The sequence below is a fragment of the Bombus affinis genome, chromosome 4 (genome assembly GCF_024516045.1).
Source record: "Bombus affinis isolate iyBomAffi1 chromosome 4, iyBomAffi1.2, whole genome shotgun sequence".
In the NCBI taxonomy this organism is placed as follows: Eukaryota; Metazoa; Arthropoda; class Insecta; order Hymenoptera; family Apidae; genus Bombus; species Bombus affinis.
In genome coordinates this window covers 14845061-14860932 of record NC_066347.1, presented here as the reverse complement: position 1 = coordinate 14860932, position 15872 = coordinate 14845061, and the positions used below count along the sequence as shown (strand labels likewise).

The 15872-nt window shown below is 34.6% G+C and overlaps 1 protein-coding gene across 1 annotated transcript; it reads left to right on the top strand.

Moving 5' to 3' along the window:
• Window positions 1-277: 277 nt before the first annotated feature.
• LOC126915915 (zinc transporter ZIP3) lies at window positions 278-8153 on the top strand. Its single transcript, XM_050721064.1, has 4 exons — window positions 278-953; window positions 2736-3069; window positions 3185-3352; window positions 3674-8153. The coding sequence occupies exons 1-4, from the start codon at window positions 595-597 to the stop codon at window positions 3881-3883; spliced, it is 1071 nt and encodes a 356-aa protein (XP_050577021.1). The 5' UTR covers window positions 278-594; the 3' UTR covers window positions 3884-8153.
• Window positions 8154-15872: the final 7719 nt, after the last annotated feature.

Genomic DNA, 15872 nt, shown 5'->3' with positions numbered 1-15872 from the left:
AGGTAGTTATATCATAATCTTATATAGAAATAGTATTTATGTCGTACATTTACAAGTTTACAAAATAACGTTTAAAAATACTTCTCATTTTATAAATATACATTTGTGTTAAAATAACATAATTATATACTTATTGAAGAGTGTATTTTTATACTTTCGCTATTTAAAGAAACTATTCTGAGTAGTTAAATAAAGAATGTAAGAATATATCGCAGGTTATCAATATCAAATAAAACTGCGATCGCTGCCGTCTCCACCTATGGATCGCTTCCGGCCAGTGTTACTTTACGCGTTCTCTATGCTGTGTCATTTATCATTGACGGCCGTTACTGAATCTCGATACCACGGTATACCACGGTAGTTAGTGACAGATAATAACGAAGTCACGGGTCTCGATACGATGCCCATTTTCAGACGCGAGAACCATCGAATTTTCCCGATAATCAATTTTCGAGAGAGAGGAACTCGTGATCGCGTTCGTATCTCTCGAGTCGGTTGACCTTATCACGCTTGCCAGATTAGCGTCAATCGTTTTGATGAGTGTTGCTGCCAGTGTCAGTCAGCAGTGAACATATTCCGTGCATCGTCTGGAAAATGATGGTCACCGTGGTCCAGGCGAAGCTCGCGTCGATGATCATCATCGGCGTTGGCAGCTTTGTCGTTGGTGTTGCACCGGTGTGTTTTGTTTCACGCGTGAGATATCTTCAACAGAAGCTCCTTCTCTCTTGCACACTGTGTTTTGGTGGTGGCGTTCTGTTCGCAACTTCTATTCTGCACATGTTACCGGAAACACGGGAATCTATGTCTAAACACGCAGAACTACTTTTTTCATGCGGATTTCTTCTCCTGTATCTTATAGACGAATGTGTCCATTATTTTTGGGGCAGTGAAGACCAGCATGTTCCGCAGGAACATCGTTACGAAAACTCGAACTGGAATAATGGAAACCAGGCGTACGTATATAAGTATATGCACGATTCTGTTTAATATATCGTGATAAACAAAGATTACTTGTTCAAGAAAAGGATTCTGTAATATTCTATTGGAGTATTCTATAGCGATACGATGATTAATGGCACTTTCATATCGGAATGGAATTTTTTATATTTAGTTATAGTGCTGTAACGACGAATTATATTTACAAGCACTATTTCAAGTTGCTGACATGTCATTTAGAATGTAAAAATTAATAGACAATAGACCGATACACAGAGTAATAGACCACAAATTAAAGATTTTACGTGTCATTTCTTTTTATATGCTTGTTTCTTGTTATTCAGAAAATTAATTTTGATTTTACTTTTCTAGAGTACATATACATATACCTATAGCAGTATATTGATATAGTATGTATATATTTACATCGATAAATATTAATATATTAGTACATATATAACATCGTATATAATTCTACGTTAAATAACGTGAAGAGTTTCTTAATCAAGTTTACGAAAGTTTATCAATTAATAGATAACATATGTTATCTGCTACCTTACAAACTATCTTCTGTCTCATCTACTTAACTTTGGTTCTTTCCCAAAAATTAAGGTTTCAATATACTTGTCAACAGTGACGTTTCATATTTTAGCAATTTTATCTGTTGCAGAATAATTGCAGTTTATTTTAACCGGTTTATAAGATTTCTATTTCTAGAATGGCAACTTACATTTAACTTTTGTATCTAACTAGTTGATTATTTCGTCTGCAGTTTGAATGAGTCAGCCAATAGTAGATAATCCTATGTTTAATCCTAGATCGTCTAACAATATATTCCGTGTCTTTGTAAATAACTGATAATGGAAGAGGAGCAGGAAAGTGGCGAGAAGTAGAAATGATACGTTCTTGCGCTTGTCTTCTGATAACTGTGTAATTCTTTTGTTATTTTAATATTATTGGTCGCTTTGGTGTGAAAAATCTTTGTATGCGGAAAATCGAACGTTAATACGAAGATTGAACATTAAATCAGAAAGATTGATTTATCATTTGATCATCATTGCGATACGTTGGGTATATATATGTCGATAAATCGAAATGGGTTTAAAATTGATATATTATATATATATATATCTTATGATATATATATGTATATTACAAAAATGTAAAAAATGATCCATACCAATTTTATATCTATATCTATATATATATATATATATCATAAACAGCAATTTTGCTTTTTTTCATAATTAAATAAATTACAATAAAATAAATACGAATTTTCCATCAAAATACGTATATATACTTTCTTTTTGTATTTGATGAGATCAATTGAATTACTTTGATACGGTGCTAATCAAATGCAATACAATTAAAAGATATTAACACGAGATTATCTTTCATTACTGATACCGTCTGTTTTTTTCCAAGCTTGATATAAGAATCGTTTGCACGAAGACTAAACTGATTTACGTCGACAGATTGGCTCGCCGCTTTAAAATTCATCTTGGGGAGATATTAATGTTCCAAATATTACTTAACTAGGAATTTAATTAAACAATGTCCAAGATAGATGTTACAAGATATAATTACGGTAAAATGAATATAAACGTGGCTGAGAATACCGTGGCCATAGTCTGCATAGTATAAACGAAATATCTTTTCTAGCAATGATAGATCGAATTACCAGCTGGGATCAATCGAAATTTCATTTGTGCCAGTTGCATCAAAGTCGACTGATGAACCGGCCATTCGTACGTAAAGTGAAAGTCAATTGTGAAAATGGACTTGTGGATTTACAGGGAGCGATGCCGGAGTCACTCGCATCAAGTGAGCTATAACACGGGCACGCGGACTGTCAGAGGGGTCCCCAATGCCGACTTTAATACGTCTTATCAGACGAGTCTAGACGGAAACGGAATGAACAGCAACTGGGAACGCGAAGGTTACGGAGCGGTACAATATACACCGACCGCGCCACGTCATTATAACAACGAAGGGACGTTTTTATGCCATGGCAATCATTCAGAGCCGTGCTCAGATTCCAATACCAACATCATGGGACTTTTATTGGCGCTCACGGTCCATGCTGTCCTCGAAGGACTGGCGGTTGGCCTGCAAAAGGCTACGTCCGAAGTGTGTAATGCTTCCAAATAGCGTAAACGTGATATGGACGACACGATGTGGCGATAAATTGAGGATATCTATGCATTTATGGGGAATATAATTTTTGTATAATCTTTGATTACAGGTATTTTTGTTAGTCGGAGCAGTAGCTTCCCATAAGTTCGTCGTTGGATTCTGTTTAGGATTAGAATTAGCCGGAGCTAATAGCACTCTTTTTAGGCTCGTAATAGCAATCTTTGTATTCTCCGCTGGGTCTGCAGTTGGTATAGGAGTCGGAATGTTAACGTTCAAAGTGAGTAAGAAATTTACGACTGTTTAACTTGGTTCTAATTTACAGTCAATATGGTTCTTCGATCTATGTTTAATCCAATTTCATATAAATTATATTTCCTCGTCGTATATCTAAATATTTAAAAAAAATCGAAAAAATGATTTAGGAGCTAAGAGTTTAATCAATTTTAATTCTTAAATAATATTAATAATTTAAGTTTAATCGTTCTAATTTCTGAAAAGGACTAATTCTAATTAAAATGATTTAGTTGATTGAAAAATGAACGCAAGAAGGTTAAATCGTAGGAATAGAAAACAGTAATTTGCGTAATGATTTGTGTAGATGCAGAATAAGTGGACAAACGTAGCTGTACCGATTCTTCAAGGTTTAGCAGGTGGAACGTTGTTGTACGTAACGGTTAGCGAAATCTTGCCAAGAGAGAGGGCGAGATGGCACAAAAATCTGCGACGATCCGCCGGCGTTTTGCAGCTCTTGTCCGTGATTCTTGGCTTCGTCGTTATTTACCTTTTGAATAACTACGTGGCAACGTGAATTTACAATTTTACTTTTAGCTATTTGATAGAATAAATAGTTTAACAAACGAAATGCAACAGTAGCGTATCAAGAACTACAAGGGAAGAAAAATGTTACGCGAGCTTCTCTGAAATAAATTTACCCGAGAAGCTATCTTTATTTAGGTTCAAATACAAGTTTAACGTACACGGAATATCGTGACGAGAAAGAGATATAGAGAGCTGGAGCAATTGAACGAGGAGAGACAAAAGAGAAAAGATAACGCCCTTTAAAATGTTGTATAAAAATAGAATGTTGCAACGAAATCGATAAAATGTTTTAATTCTCGTTTGTTCTATTTTTTTGCACGTTCACAGTTTGTTGTTTAAAGAGTATAGAATACAAGTTACAGTACCTGCAGCTTGGATGTTTGCGATTAATTTATGAAAGGATTTCCAGAATTATGTAGGATAGAATTTTTATTTTTTATAAAGTAAAATTACGTGTAGTTTTATCAAGTTGGTGTTTACCAAATATTATAGGCATGAAATTGAAGTTCATTCGTCAAGTTACCATAAAAAATACAATTATTTTTGTATCACGTTTTTTCATTAATTTTCATAAAAATGAATCATCGAAATTAACAACAATAAGAATAATACGAATTACTAATTACAGATAACGAATACAATTAGCGAAATAGACTATTAGCATATTCGCTCGTCAATAATCACCTAGTAATTCGTTAATGTCAACGATTACGATCACTAGCGTGAATAAAATCTACCATTACTTTTATTTTTATACGTATGCTTCCGCTTTATATAGCGAAAATGTCTGAGTAAGTGAAACATCGAAGGGAAAATTAATAAAACCTATGTCATGAGATCTGCAGCTTCAGCCCATAATTACATATACATTACCGTTTATAAATATCAGGACACTTACAGAAACTAAGATAAACGTAAAAAGAGATATTTATTTAGAGTTAGCTTATATAAAAATCTGGTCTACGAATCGCCAATCTTTTTTGATTTTGCGCTGAATTTATAAATTATTAATCTTCCTTTGCATATCAACGGAATCTCACGTAATTCAATATTTAGCCGAATGGCGTGGGGGTTAATTTACCGCGAGTTACGCCACCGATCAACTCCGCTATCCTCTTCTAACTATGCAACGCGCACCCTAATCTACGTTACAGGAAGCATTTACCATCGCGTTCATTAGCATCGAGTTGTTGCTGATTCCTTGGCAAGATTAGCACAATCGATTCGATTAACGTCTACGACACGACGAACAACGAACAAGATTTTACGCGATAACAAACGTGACAACGAGAGCTCTGCACATCCAACGAAGCTTCGAACGAATCGAAAGACGTATCTCTGTCATCGTCAAACGCAACGACGCGACGCATTGAACGCGAATTGTGAATTATTCGGTCTGTCACCACAGAGATTGGGAAAGTGACGTATCTTTATTAGCATCGTTGTCATTTCCCCTTTCGTCAGAAGCTACCCCATTGACAGAATTTGACTAATCGTTCGTTTTCATCTCTTCTTTTATCCATTTGATCTGTCCCATTTCGTATCTTTTTTTGTTCTTTTTGTTTTATGTTTGTTTGAAAAGTGGCGTGAAAATATCGTATACATTTTTATATAATTGATTTTATCTTAAAACATGCAGGTTGCTTTTTTAATACCTTTCTCTTTTACGCATGTTTGTTTTAATTAATTACTCGCAGCTGCATCATAAGTATCATCGAAGTCACAAGTTTTATAAATCTTCGAAAATATTAATCTGCTTCAAAAATTGTTTTTCAATTGTAATATAACGGATAATCGACCGTTTAACTATTTCTATGATCTCTGCGAAATATCTGTATTTGCATAAAATACGCTGCTTGCAGCTTATACGTATGTATATGCATTTTCAGATTGGTTTCAAACTTTACCAATATGATCATTAATAATCATTAGGCTGCCAATGAAATTTTAAAACGTAATATATTCGTAAAACGCGTTTACAAATGTTCGAATATTTCCCGTGAATCGCCGCAAGTAAACCGTACGTACTGTCGTTCGATATCTTCGATAGCAACTTCTCTGAACAAACGAAAGTTTATCCAAAATTCCCCTTATCGAAAGTATAATCCGCAGGAGAGTAAAACTGTTGGAGGAATTTTCTTGAAACTTCGCGAAATCTTTTATGCGGCTCACGTGGAGGGAGCACGAACGTTCTATCGACTTTAAATTCCCTAATAAAGGATCGGAACGCGAATTCTCGCGATAGCGTGGCAAGCAAGACGATGACAGTGAACTTGATCCGATCTGATATCATCGAGTATCAAGAAACCGTGCTTATCTTTCGCTATAGTGACCCAACTTTCTGCCTCTGTCCGTGAGAGAAATCAATGCATTTTGTCGGCGAAGAAATAAACGGAGCTCGTGCATTGAATATATCTGCGATCGGTCGACTCCAAAAACATCGAAGGACCAGCAATTACATGGAAATGAAATTTCGATGTTATCGTGGTTGGTTTTGCTGGGATTTAGTTTGGAGTTTGAAGTGGTCGTTCCGAAGCTTTCAGCTTCGTTTGATTCGTCTTGAACGCATTACGGCTCGCTGTTTATTCCCTTCGAGTTCAGCGTTCATGAATTTTGCAACGAGATGGTGTGATAGAAGATCGAACTTGTTTTAATATAAAAATACTTTTGTGAAATTGCATGGTTTCATCGAAGATGATAGGCATTAAAAAATCATACGGTTACTTGTTGCTCATCGTTAACTATTTCTTCTCTTCTTTACTTTTTTATTTCTACGTATTTTTGAAATTTCCTAGGAGAAAGCAGTGTAATGTCGACCAATGTTAATTCTGTTTCGTACGGTACAGTATAATACGGTTCCATATTATTTACTTTATTATTAAAAATTTTAATTTAAAAATATTATTAAAAATGATTAAAAAACTAATTTAATTAATTTCTGGACACGATCTGGGACATTAAACGTAGAACGTTATTTTTCGGAATAATACCTGGTTTTTCGGATAATTAATTATTCTAGGCCACGTCGTCAGCATTAAAGCTAGACATTCGCAACAAGAAATATAAAAGGAATTGCAGGGATGACAGGAAAAAGTTCGCGATATTTCCGATTTATTTATCAGAGGCTTTGATTATGAGATATATTTTTAATAAACATTTACCGACTTTCCTTTCGTCAGTTCGTGTACATCGCGAAAAAAAGCAGATATTTATCGATGCTAATATGGATGAGATTAATGTGTACTCTGGTAAATATTGACCAGCATGGAATACATCGTCCAATGTGCAAATTCTAAATCGGTTTACCCAGTTTCAACTGCGACGTATAATTTTCAGCGAATCATTAATAAATACCCGTACACGTTAAAAATACATCCCATCAAAAATACGTTTATCAAAGAGTAGAGATTATTAAAGAGTGGTTAATTCGAATTGAAATAGCGAATATTTTGTTAAAAAAAAATCGAAATGTAGCGGACAAAACTTGGAGATGGTAGAAAGTGTATTCGTTTGCTTCGTTGAAGGAAATTCGTTCCTGTTATTAGCTCCTCGATCGAGAACATATTTTACGACAAATAGAAAACCTAGTACTCTCGTTCTACTCTCTTTCCACTTTTCTTTCCTTTCTTTCCTTTTTTCTTCGTCGATCGAGGCAATTTCTTGGCCACCGAACGCGTAAAAGAATTCCACAGACTTCTTCCGGTAATAAACCAACTAATAGAAAACTTCATTCCACCAAGGCAGAACGATCGGTGCGATTTAAAATTAGCCGGTCGCTTTTAACTGGAACAAGATAAATCCCTTCCCCGGGCGGAAGTAACGAACGCGATTACGAGAGGGAAGATAAAACGAACCACTTAGGGCACGAATGTATTCCAAGAAAGTGCTGGATCCAAGTAACTCGCTAATGGATTAAATTCTCCGGCGTAATTTCACGTTCTAAACAATCGATGCGAGGGGAAAGATCCCGTCATGGGAAACAGGCCAGCGAGACAGGAAAAGAAAACGTTCAAACCGACTCTATAATCGCGCTGCAATTACCGTCAGGCAGTGGACTCACGAATTTTTCGTGAAAGAACGCCCGTGAAAGGACAGCCCGCCTCCATTTCGTAAATTGCACGACGAATGGAGAACTTCATGCTTGAAACGCCGACGGATAATTAAGACTTGTTTGTGACTGTTAACAGTCCAGAATAAAAAGTTCTAAAAAAAAAAAAAAAAAAAAGAAAAAAGAGAAGAAGGAAATAAAAAAAGAAAAATTGTCGAGAGAAATGATACGACGTTATTTATGCACGTTTCCATTGTTCTTCCCTCGCGGAAATTAATATGGAAGAAACACAGCCGGAAATTCGAAGTCTTTACGACAAAATGTAAAAGTGCTTTTTGTGCAATTGTAATTGTTAAGACGTAGAAGGTGATAGCCGACGATGTATGTTAATCGATGATATATTTTAAATTCTTAATATCTTACGAACGCTGTGAGAGTAGCTGTGCGTCATCTTCCTGCTCGGTAAGAAGCGAAAACGTGCTTTAAGGACCAGCTAGCTGTGTAGACGTGTTAACGATTTAAGGGTGATCATGATATGATAAGTAGCGATCTAAAATCTTTAAAGGATCTTAGTAGTTTAATGGAAGAATTAAGTAAATGTAAAGTTAAGTAAAAATCGTAGGGAAAATTCGAGTTGATGTAATCCCTAGAAGAGCAGTTCATATAAAAGGGTTTTCTACGCGTAATGAAAAGAAAAGTTATATTCTTAATCCCTTGTAATTCCTATTTTGATATTGAAATTATTTTAACTCTTTTGATTATATTCAAGTGAAACACCAAGAGGGATATAATTTGTAATATTTTTCTAAAAGATAAAAAAAAAAAAAAAGAAAGTACAGCAACTACAATAAAACAAATAAAACAAATAAATATTTTTGTAAAGTATACAGCAAACAGGTTACATATTGGTATTTAAAAACTTGAATGGTATGATTATTCGATAAATCTGAAACCTTAATCTGTCATTTCCTATTACTATAGATTGTATTGCCCAATAAAACAATGACGTGCAACCAGATTTGTATTTATAGCAAAACAAAGTGGAGAGGAAATGGAAAGCTGCAATTTTTCAAGGTTTTAATAGGAGTTGGGAAAGGTTATGTATATGGCTTTCGAGCTTATCCGTTCCATTAACGGCGTTGAAAAGCAGCAATAAAATAAATGGAGCATTGCCCTGCGAGAAACAAATCGGGATTCAGACCTTTTGATGCTTTTCAATTCACACGGGGAAGCTCATTAATTTTATCCGTTTCTCCGGTGACTTTCTATAGTGAACAATTTCAGCTTGGAAAATATTATTCAAATTTGTACAAATGTTTAAAAACTAATTAAATATTTTAAGATACTATATAAGATTGTTGTTTTTCTTTCTGGTGCTCTTTTACGCGAGTTTCTTGCTAAATATTTGGTGCAAATAAACGAATATTTACTTCATGGCTATTTATTCTCCAAACAGAATAATTTCGACAGTTTGTATAATGAAAATAAGTAACGAATATTATTACATTCTGCAAATTATTAATTTACAGTATGATTGTTTCATTAAAAAAAAAAAAAAAAAAAGAAATGATTATCTGAACTTAAGAAATATCGTTTATCAGTAGAATGCACAATGAAAACTTCGATTAAAGTTGCTTCGATGAACTATAAATATCCTGTGGTTGTATTAAAAAGATACAATAACGAAATTTATTGTTTGTAAAGCAGCGACCATAAATGAAATATCGTCAACCAGCAGGCTATCGAACGCACACTTCGCGTAATTCATCGTGTCATGTGCTGTATTACAATAGCAACATGTATTCACTTCGTAAAAATTGTTGGTAATCAACTTAATAAAATCCCATCAGCTTAACACGTTCACCGAGGATTCAATTTTCATCGAATGCTGCATTGTAAAAGACAATACATTTGAATATAATAGCTATCTGTATATCGTAAAATTTTACGTATGCCTGTTATGAATCATTATACGAGTTTTTTTCCACATTTTCATGGTTAGTGGTTCAGCTCCGAATTGTATTAATTTTCCAGAATAAATCATTCTACATTGAAGGATTATAATTGGACCGTGAATTTTTGTGCATTTGTATGAAACGTAAAGGAGGAAAAGTTCATAAAATGCGAACAATGTGTTCATAAAAATATTAATTCGCATAAAAACCTACAGCCTAATTATGACGAATGTAAATGACTTAGAATATCATTATGTTCGTGGTAAAATGGAATTTCGGCAAATAGAAATCCTCCAATAGCTACGTCAATATTTTAATTAAATAACTATATTTTAATATAGTTATAGTTTAATATATTTTAATATAGTTATATAATATATTACCACCTCAATAATAAAGGTCTTACGTAAATTTACGTAATTCTAAAAGGCAATCACTTGAAAAAAAAAATAACGAAAAGAAATTGAGAAATTTCTATCACGCTTCGACTACCTATAACAACAGCTGTCAAAGGAGTGATAGATCTTTAGCTATCGAGATTCATTTTTCATCAGACTTCATTCGAATAATGCGTCACTGGCCCTGGAATATTAATCATTGCTTCTGCAAAATTTTGTAAAGATTTCATGCCTCTTACCATGTTAACATAATAACTGATTTAAAGTGCTCGATAAAAGTCTAAAGGAACTATCACGTTGTATTTCTTTTTTTGCATTTCTCAATAAATATATTAAGTAATTTAGTTGTGATTACAAGCGAAATAAGATCTCATCTTATTGTCCGCGAGAGACTTTCGATTTTCCAACGGTATCTTTTTTTTTTTATTCGAATCATTAACTCGTTCTCGTGTACGTAATACGATGTCCCAGTAAATATAGCAGATACTGAAGCGTGCACTTCACGAGCCCTTAACTCTTACTTTCTTTCAGTAAAGTTATTGATCAACCTGGCATCGTTTCATTAACTTTAAAAATAACCCTGTGAAAATAAGCATTAAGAGTAACGAAGAGGATCAGAGCACGCACTCTTCTTCCGCTGATCGATTTGTTATATCGTTCCTGAAAAATTAATTTCACGAATCAGGCTATAGGATGTCACTTCTCTCAAGTATAGGTCGAGTTTCGTGAAACTTGCTACCATTATCTTTCTAATCACCGCGTAATTATTTAGAGTTATCGTGTCTTACGAAATATTATGTTACTCAATATTTTGCAAACAAATGTATTTAACATCAGTAGTATAATTATATATAATTGACAAAAGTTATTCGCTAGCAAGTATAATTATTCACAAATCTTTGATCTTTCACGAGGTGACATTCTTCTGTGTTTTGTTCAACGTAATCGAAAATTGTCTCTCAGCGATTGTTTCCAAGGTATAAAAAGAATGTGCGAATAAAAAATAAAATAAAATAACGAAAAAGGGAAAACTCCGGTATTTCTAATGCGAATGTCTAATCTGAACTCAGCTAAACAAAATCATTTTATCATAATCACTGCGTTACAATTTGACTGCGCGCGGCCCTTCTTCCCAGTTTTGATTCATAGAAATTAAAAAGTACCTGGATGGGTAACAAGAAATTCGGTTTATTCTTAGATTTTTAAGGGTCAATGATTAAAATATTCTTTCATTAATCGGCGTAGTTGCATAACTATGGTGGCGTGGCCTTTCATTATTCCCAATATCGGGAAATATTTATGGGCATTCATCGGAGTACGAAAGTGATAACCCTCCCTTGAATTTTCTCACGTCTCTCACTTTCGAGAGATATATGCTCTGCCCCCGCTTTAACTCGCCTCTATTTCTATCTATCTCACTTTGTCCCTTTCACATTTCCTCTGATTACCACCTGAATTTCATTCCGTATCCCCTCCCTTCTGCCCACGTGTCCAGTAATCTATTTTATTTATCCATAAGTGAGAATAATTTCTCCGATGCACGAAGAGTTTGTACGAACGTCTTGAAATTTATAAAAGCGTATTATATCCGTGAAAACCTCAATCAGGGGGTAAATGGGTGCAAATAACGAAATCTTTATGAAAACACATAGTTTTCTCCAGAAAGTTATCAAATAGTTGTTGATCGAATTGAATAGAAAAATTTGTATACTTCCATTGGGGAATAACGTTAGTCACAGTTTTCGTTTTCTTAATAGAACAGCGATATTACGATTAAAATTCGTCGTACGGACAACCTTACTACAGAAATTGTATTTTTATCTAATTCGGGGTTAATATCCGTTTTTGTCGTCTTCTTGAATGTTCCAGAAATATTGCTTACCACCACATTAATATTATTATGTCTTTACAGAGTATTATTTTTATTTCCTGTATTTATCGCATATTTATATCCTTCGACTTTAGTTGTCGCATTGCTTTAAAAGAGGAAGAAGTTAAATAAAATATTTTGAAGAATAGGCACCGTTCGTCTTGATACTTTATACGACACGTAACCAGCTAACATACCAGTAATTCTACTGAAATAAAATAAAAAAAAGGAAAGAGACGTATGTAATTTAAAATTCACAATTCACACGAAGCATTGAAACTCTATTAAGAATAAAAGGTATTCCACGACCGTTTTCATTAAGAATATATTTTCTAAGATAAAATAACGCTCGTGCATCTTATCATCGTTTATCCTAGAACTCATTTCATGCAAATAAATAATCTTTTAATAACCGTTAACTAACCGCTTCTTATTACTTCGTCAATCATAATTTTCGCTCGACGATTTCTTTTTCCCAAGCGCTGTACAATCTTTTTTCTCGCAATTCGTTTTATTCCCAAGCGTTTCTTTCTCTCTCGCTTATATTATCGACCCGGGGTTATTTAATAGGACCCAGTTTCTCGAGCTATTTAGTCCAGGGACGCGACACGTTCGACGAACGGGAAATTGGTCAGCTCGGACCGAAATAATGTTCCTTTCGGTTAGCGAAAGGGCCGTGCGTTGCAGAATTCTATCAATCGAAGTAGAACGACGCGATTAAGGAATGTCGTTGTTGCACACATCTGTACACGAGCACTGTTTCCGCTGGAGCTCGAATATTTGAGAAGATCATCGTCCACGAGCGTTTCCAGCTTTCCGCGCGATATTATCTACTAAAGCTGTACTTTTTCATAGAAATAAAAAAGAAAAAAAGAGAAAAATGAAAAAATTCACGGTTGCGCTTGTGCGGTTTACTATCGGTTACGTTTTCTGTTTCCTGTTTGAGTTTAATCTTTACACTGTTCATAAAAAAAAAAAAAGGAAGTACAGGAAAGATATATAAATTGTGAGTGTATGCCTCGGAATCGTATTTTCTTCCGATATTTGAAAATAATGCGACAGAAGAAGGGATAGCATTTTTAAACAAGAATGTGTATTTTATGCTTATATTACGTTCTAGTAGTTAATATTATCTAAATTGTAATTTAAAAGCAGATTTAAGAGAGAGAGTAATTTAAAAGCAACTTTTATTATGAAATCTTTATTGAATTCTAGCGGTGCAAAGATTTTTACGAATATCTTTAGACGCAAATGCGAAGAACACGATCTTGAGTAATATCGCTATTTATAAATAACACGATAATATCATATTATATGGTATTATATTAAATAACATAATAACATAAATTTAAGATCCAAAACTTTTGGCAATGTAAAATAAAGCTGAGAATATTGTACCCCTTCACTTGTTTATTTTAATATTTCTAATCATTTTTAATTGATATAAGTGAACATCCTTAATGAAAATAAATTTTAATCAAAACTTCGAAGATCCAGCTTGTATTTGGTCTTAAAAAGTCACAATTAAAAAACCTGGGCTCATGAAAGCTCAAGGCCTATAAAGCTCTAATCCCGCTAAGGGACGGATCGCCAGGATTTAACCTCAGAAGCTCAAGGTTTTATGGCTAAAAAAAAAAAAAAAAAAAAAAGAGTTTCTTGATTACGTTTGCTGATTAAGACCCCGAATCATCGAGACTCAATACGAAGCATATAACTTACACAGGATAAAACGTTCATATTCTATAAATTTCGAAGAGGTCTATAAGATTCAGATAACACGATAAAACGAATAAAAGCAAATTCCTTGAAATGAAATGGGCACCTTAGAAAAAAATTGAAATTTAAAGGAACATAACGCGAATAGTGGCCGAAAAACGGAGAAAAGAGTTTAAAAGATAAGAAATACAAGAGAACACCCTTATTCTAAAAAATTAATTATATTTAACAAGGACAGGACATGATACCCTGCAGACCTATGTACGCATGAACTACGGATGATTGTTTCCAACGTGATAAAAAGTGTGAGAGAAATATCAGATTCGTACAAAATTGTCAGTAGTTTGAATTTACATAACTCGACTAATCCAAATGAAGCTTCAGACAGATCTCTAGGGTCTCTTATTTACGGTATCGAATTTTCCTCGTGGTCGACGTCATCGCGTTTCGTACAAGGGATGAAACGTTCTCATAGACGATCGGGGGCTTCTGTGACCCTCGATCAAGCATCCTCGGGGGCATTTTACTCCAGATAACCGGACAGTTAGTTAGCATGACGGGTCTCGCTTCGACCACTCTTGTACACGGTCTCGAAAATGAAGAGCCGATGAGATTTACCGGGAACGACTGGTATTTTAATGGAGCGGGCCTATGCCTTTAAACGACATTATCTCGGGTGTCCTTCCTCCACCCTTAGGAATACCAACGGTGCCGTTCGATCGCCCTTTCTCTCCGGCTTCTCCTAGCTTCCAATAATATCGCGACACGGAAAGAGCGGAGGCGAGCGAAAGAGGACGAAAACGAGGCGGCTGGAATGGCGAAGGAAAGAAGGATGAGGGACGCGAAAGAGTGGAAGGTGATAAGATCAGAGAAGAAACGGGGGAGAACGTTGAAGACGCGGCAAGGCATTTAGTAATCGGACTCGAGGAATCTTCAATATGACGACGAGTGAGAGAGTAATGACATAATAATTGATCGTGGACATTATCATCCGCTGATCTTTTTTATCGCTGCTTAACGATTTAACCAGCAATTATGACAATTTTTTCTTTACGAAGTGTTGTGAGTTTCTTTTTTTAGATTAATGTTACGAATATTTTGGAAAAGGAATAGTTTAATTCGACATAGTAGAAAGTGGAATAACAAAGTTTTTTATCTTAAGGGGCAATATTTGAATATTATGATAAGGAATATTTTGAATATTTCAAAGGGGTGGAAAAACACGCGTATAGTCTGAGAACCAAGTAGCAAGGAAATTTTGATGATACGGCATTAATCGACAACCTATTGAATTTTAAAACTACTGTGAAAATAGAAATAGCGTTCTTCTCTTGAATTCTTCGCTCGCAAGGGTTAAAACCGATCTGGCAGAGATCGATTCGTTTTTATTAACTTTTAATCGGATAATTACAGAACTTTTTGATCAAGAGACGCCTCGGTAAACCGATTAAACATTCTCCACTGTGACAAAGTGTTTGTAATTTAATTCCTCGAATTTCGCCTCAGGTACAACAAGCGTGTTCTCGATACAGAAGACTGCAAGTACGAGCGAGTATATTTAGAGTAGCATCTGCAATTTATTCGAGATTTTTTGGAAGTCCCAAACTTCTAGAAATCTATTACGAATTTTATATGATAATGCGTAAGCGCGATTCATTCTGCATTTTGGATATCGAGATTGAATTTTAGATGGTATTTTTAAGCAATCTGCGATCCATCAATTTCATACAGGATTTCTTGTACAAAGGTTTGACTCGTATTAAAGTGGCTAAGAATAAGGCGAAGCTGATACAAAAACAATCCCGACGTAGGTAGAAGGTTGTTTCGGGATAAAAAGTTGGCTGTCAGGCATTGTGTGACAAGAGATTTAGAGGTTGATTCCATTAAATTTCGTTTTTTTTTTTTTGGATCCTATTACAATAGAATAACGTTTCTTTTTTTCTTTCGTTTCATCCGTTTCAGGCTGTTTGATTTGAAGAAAACGAAGTGGT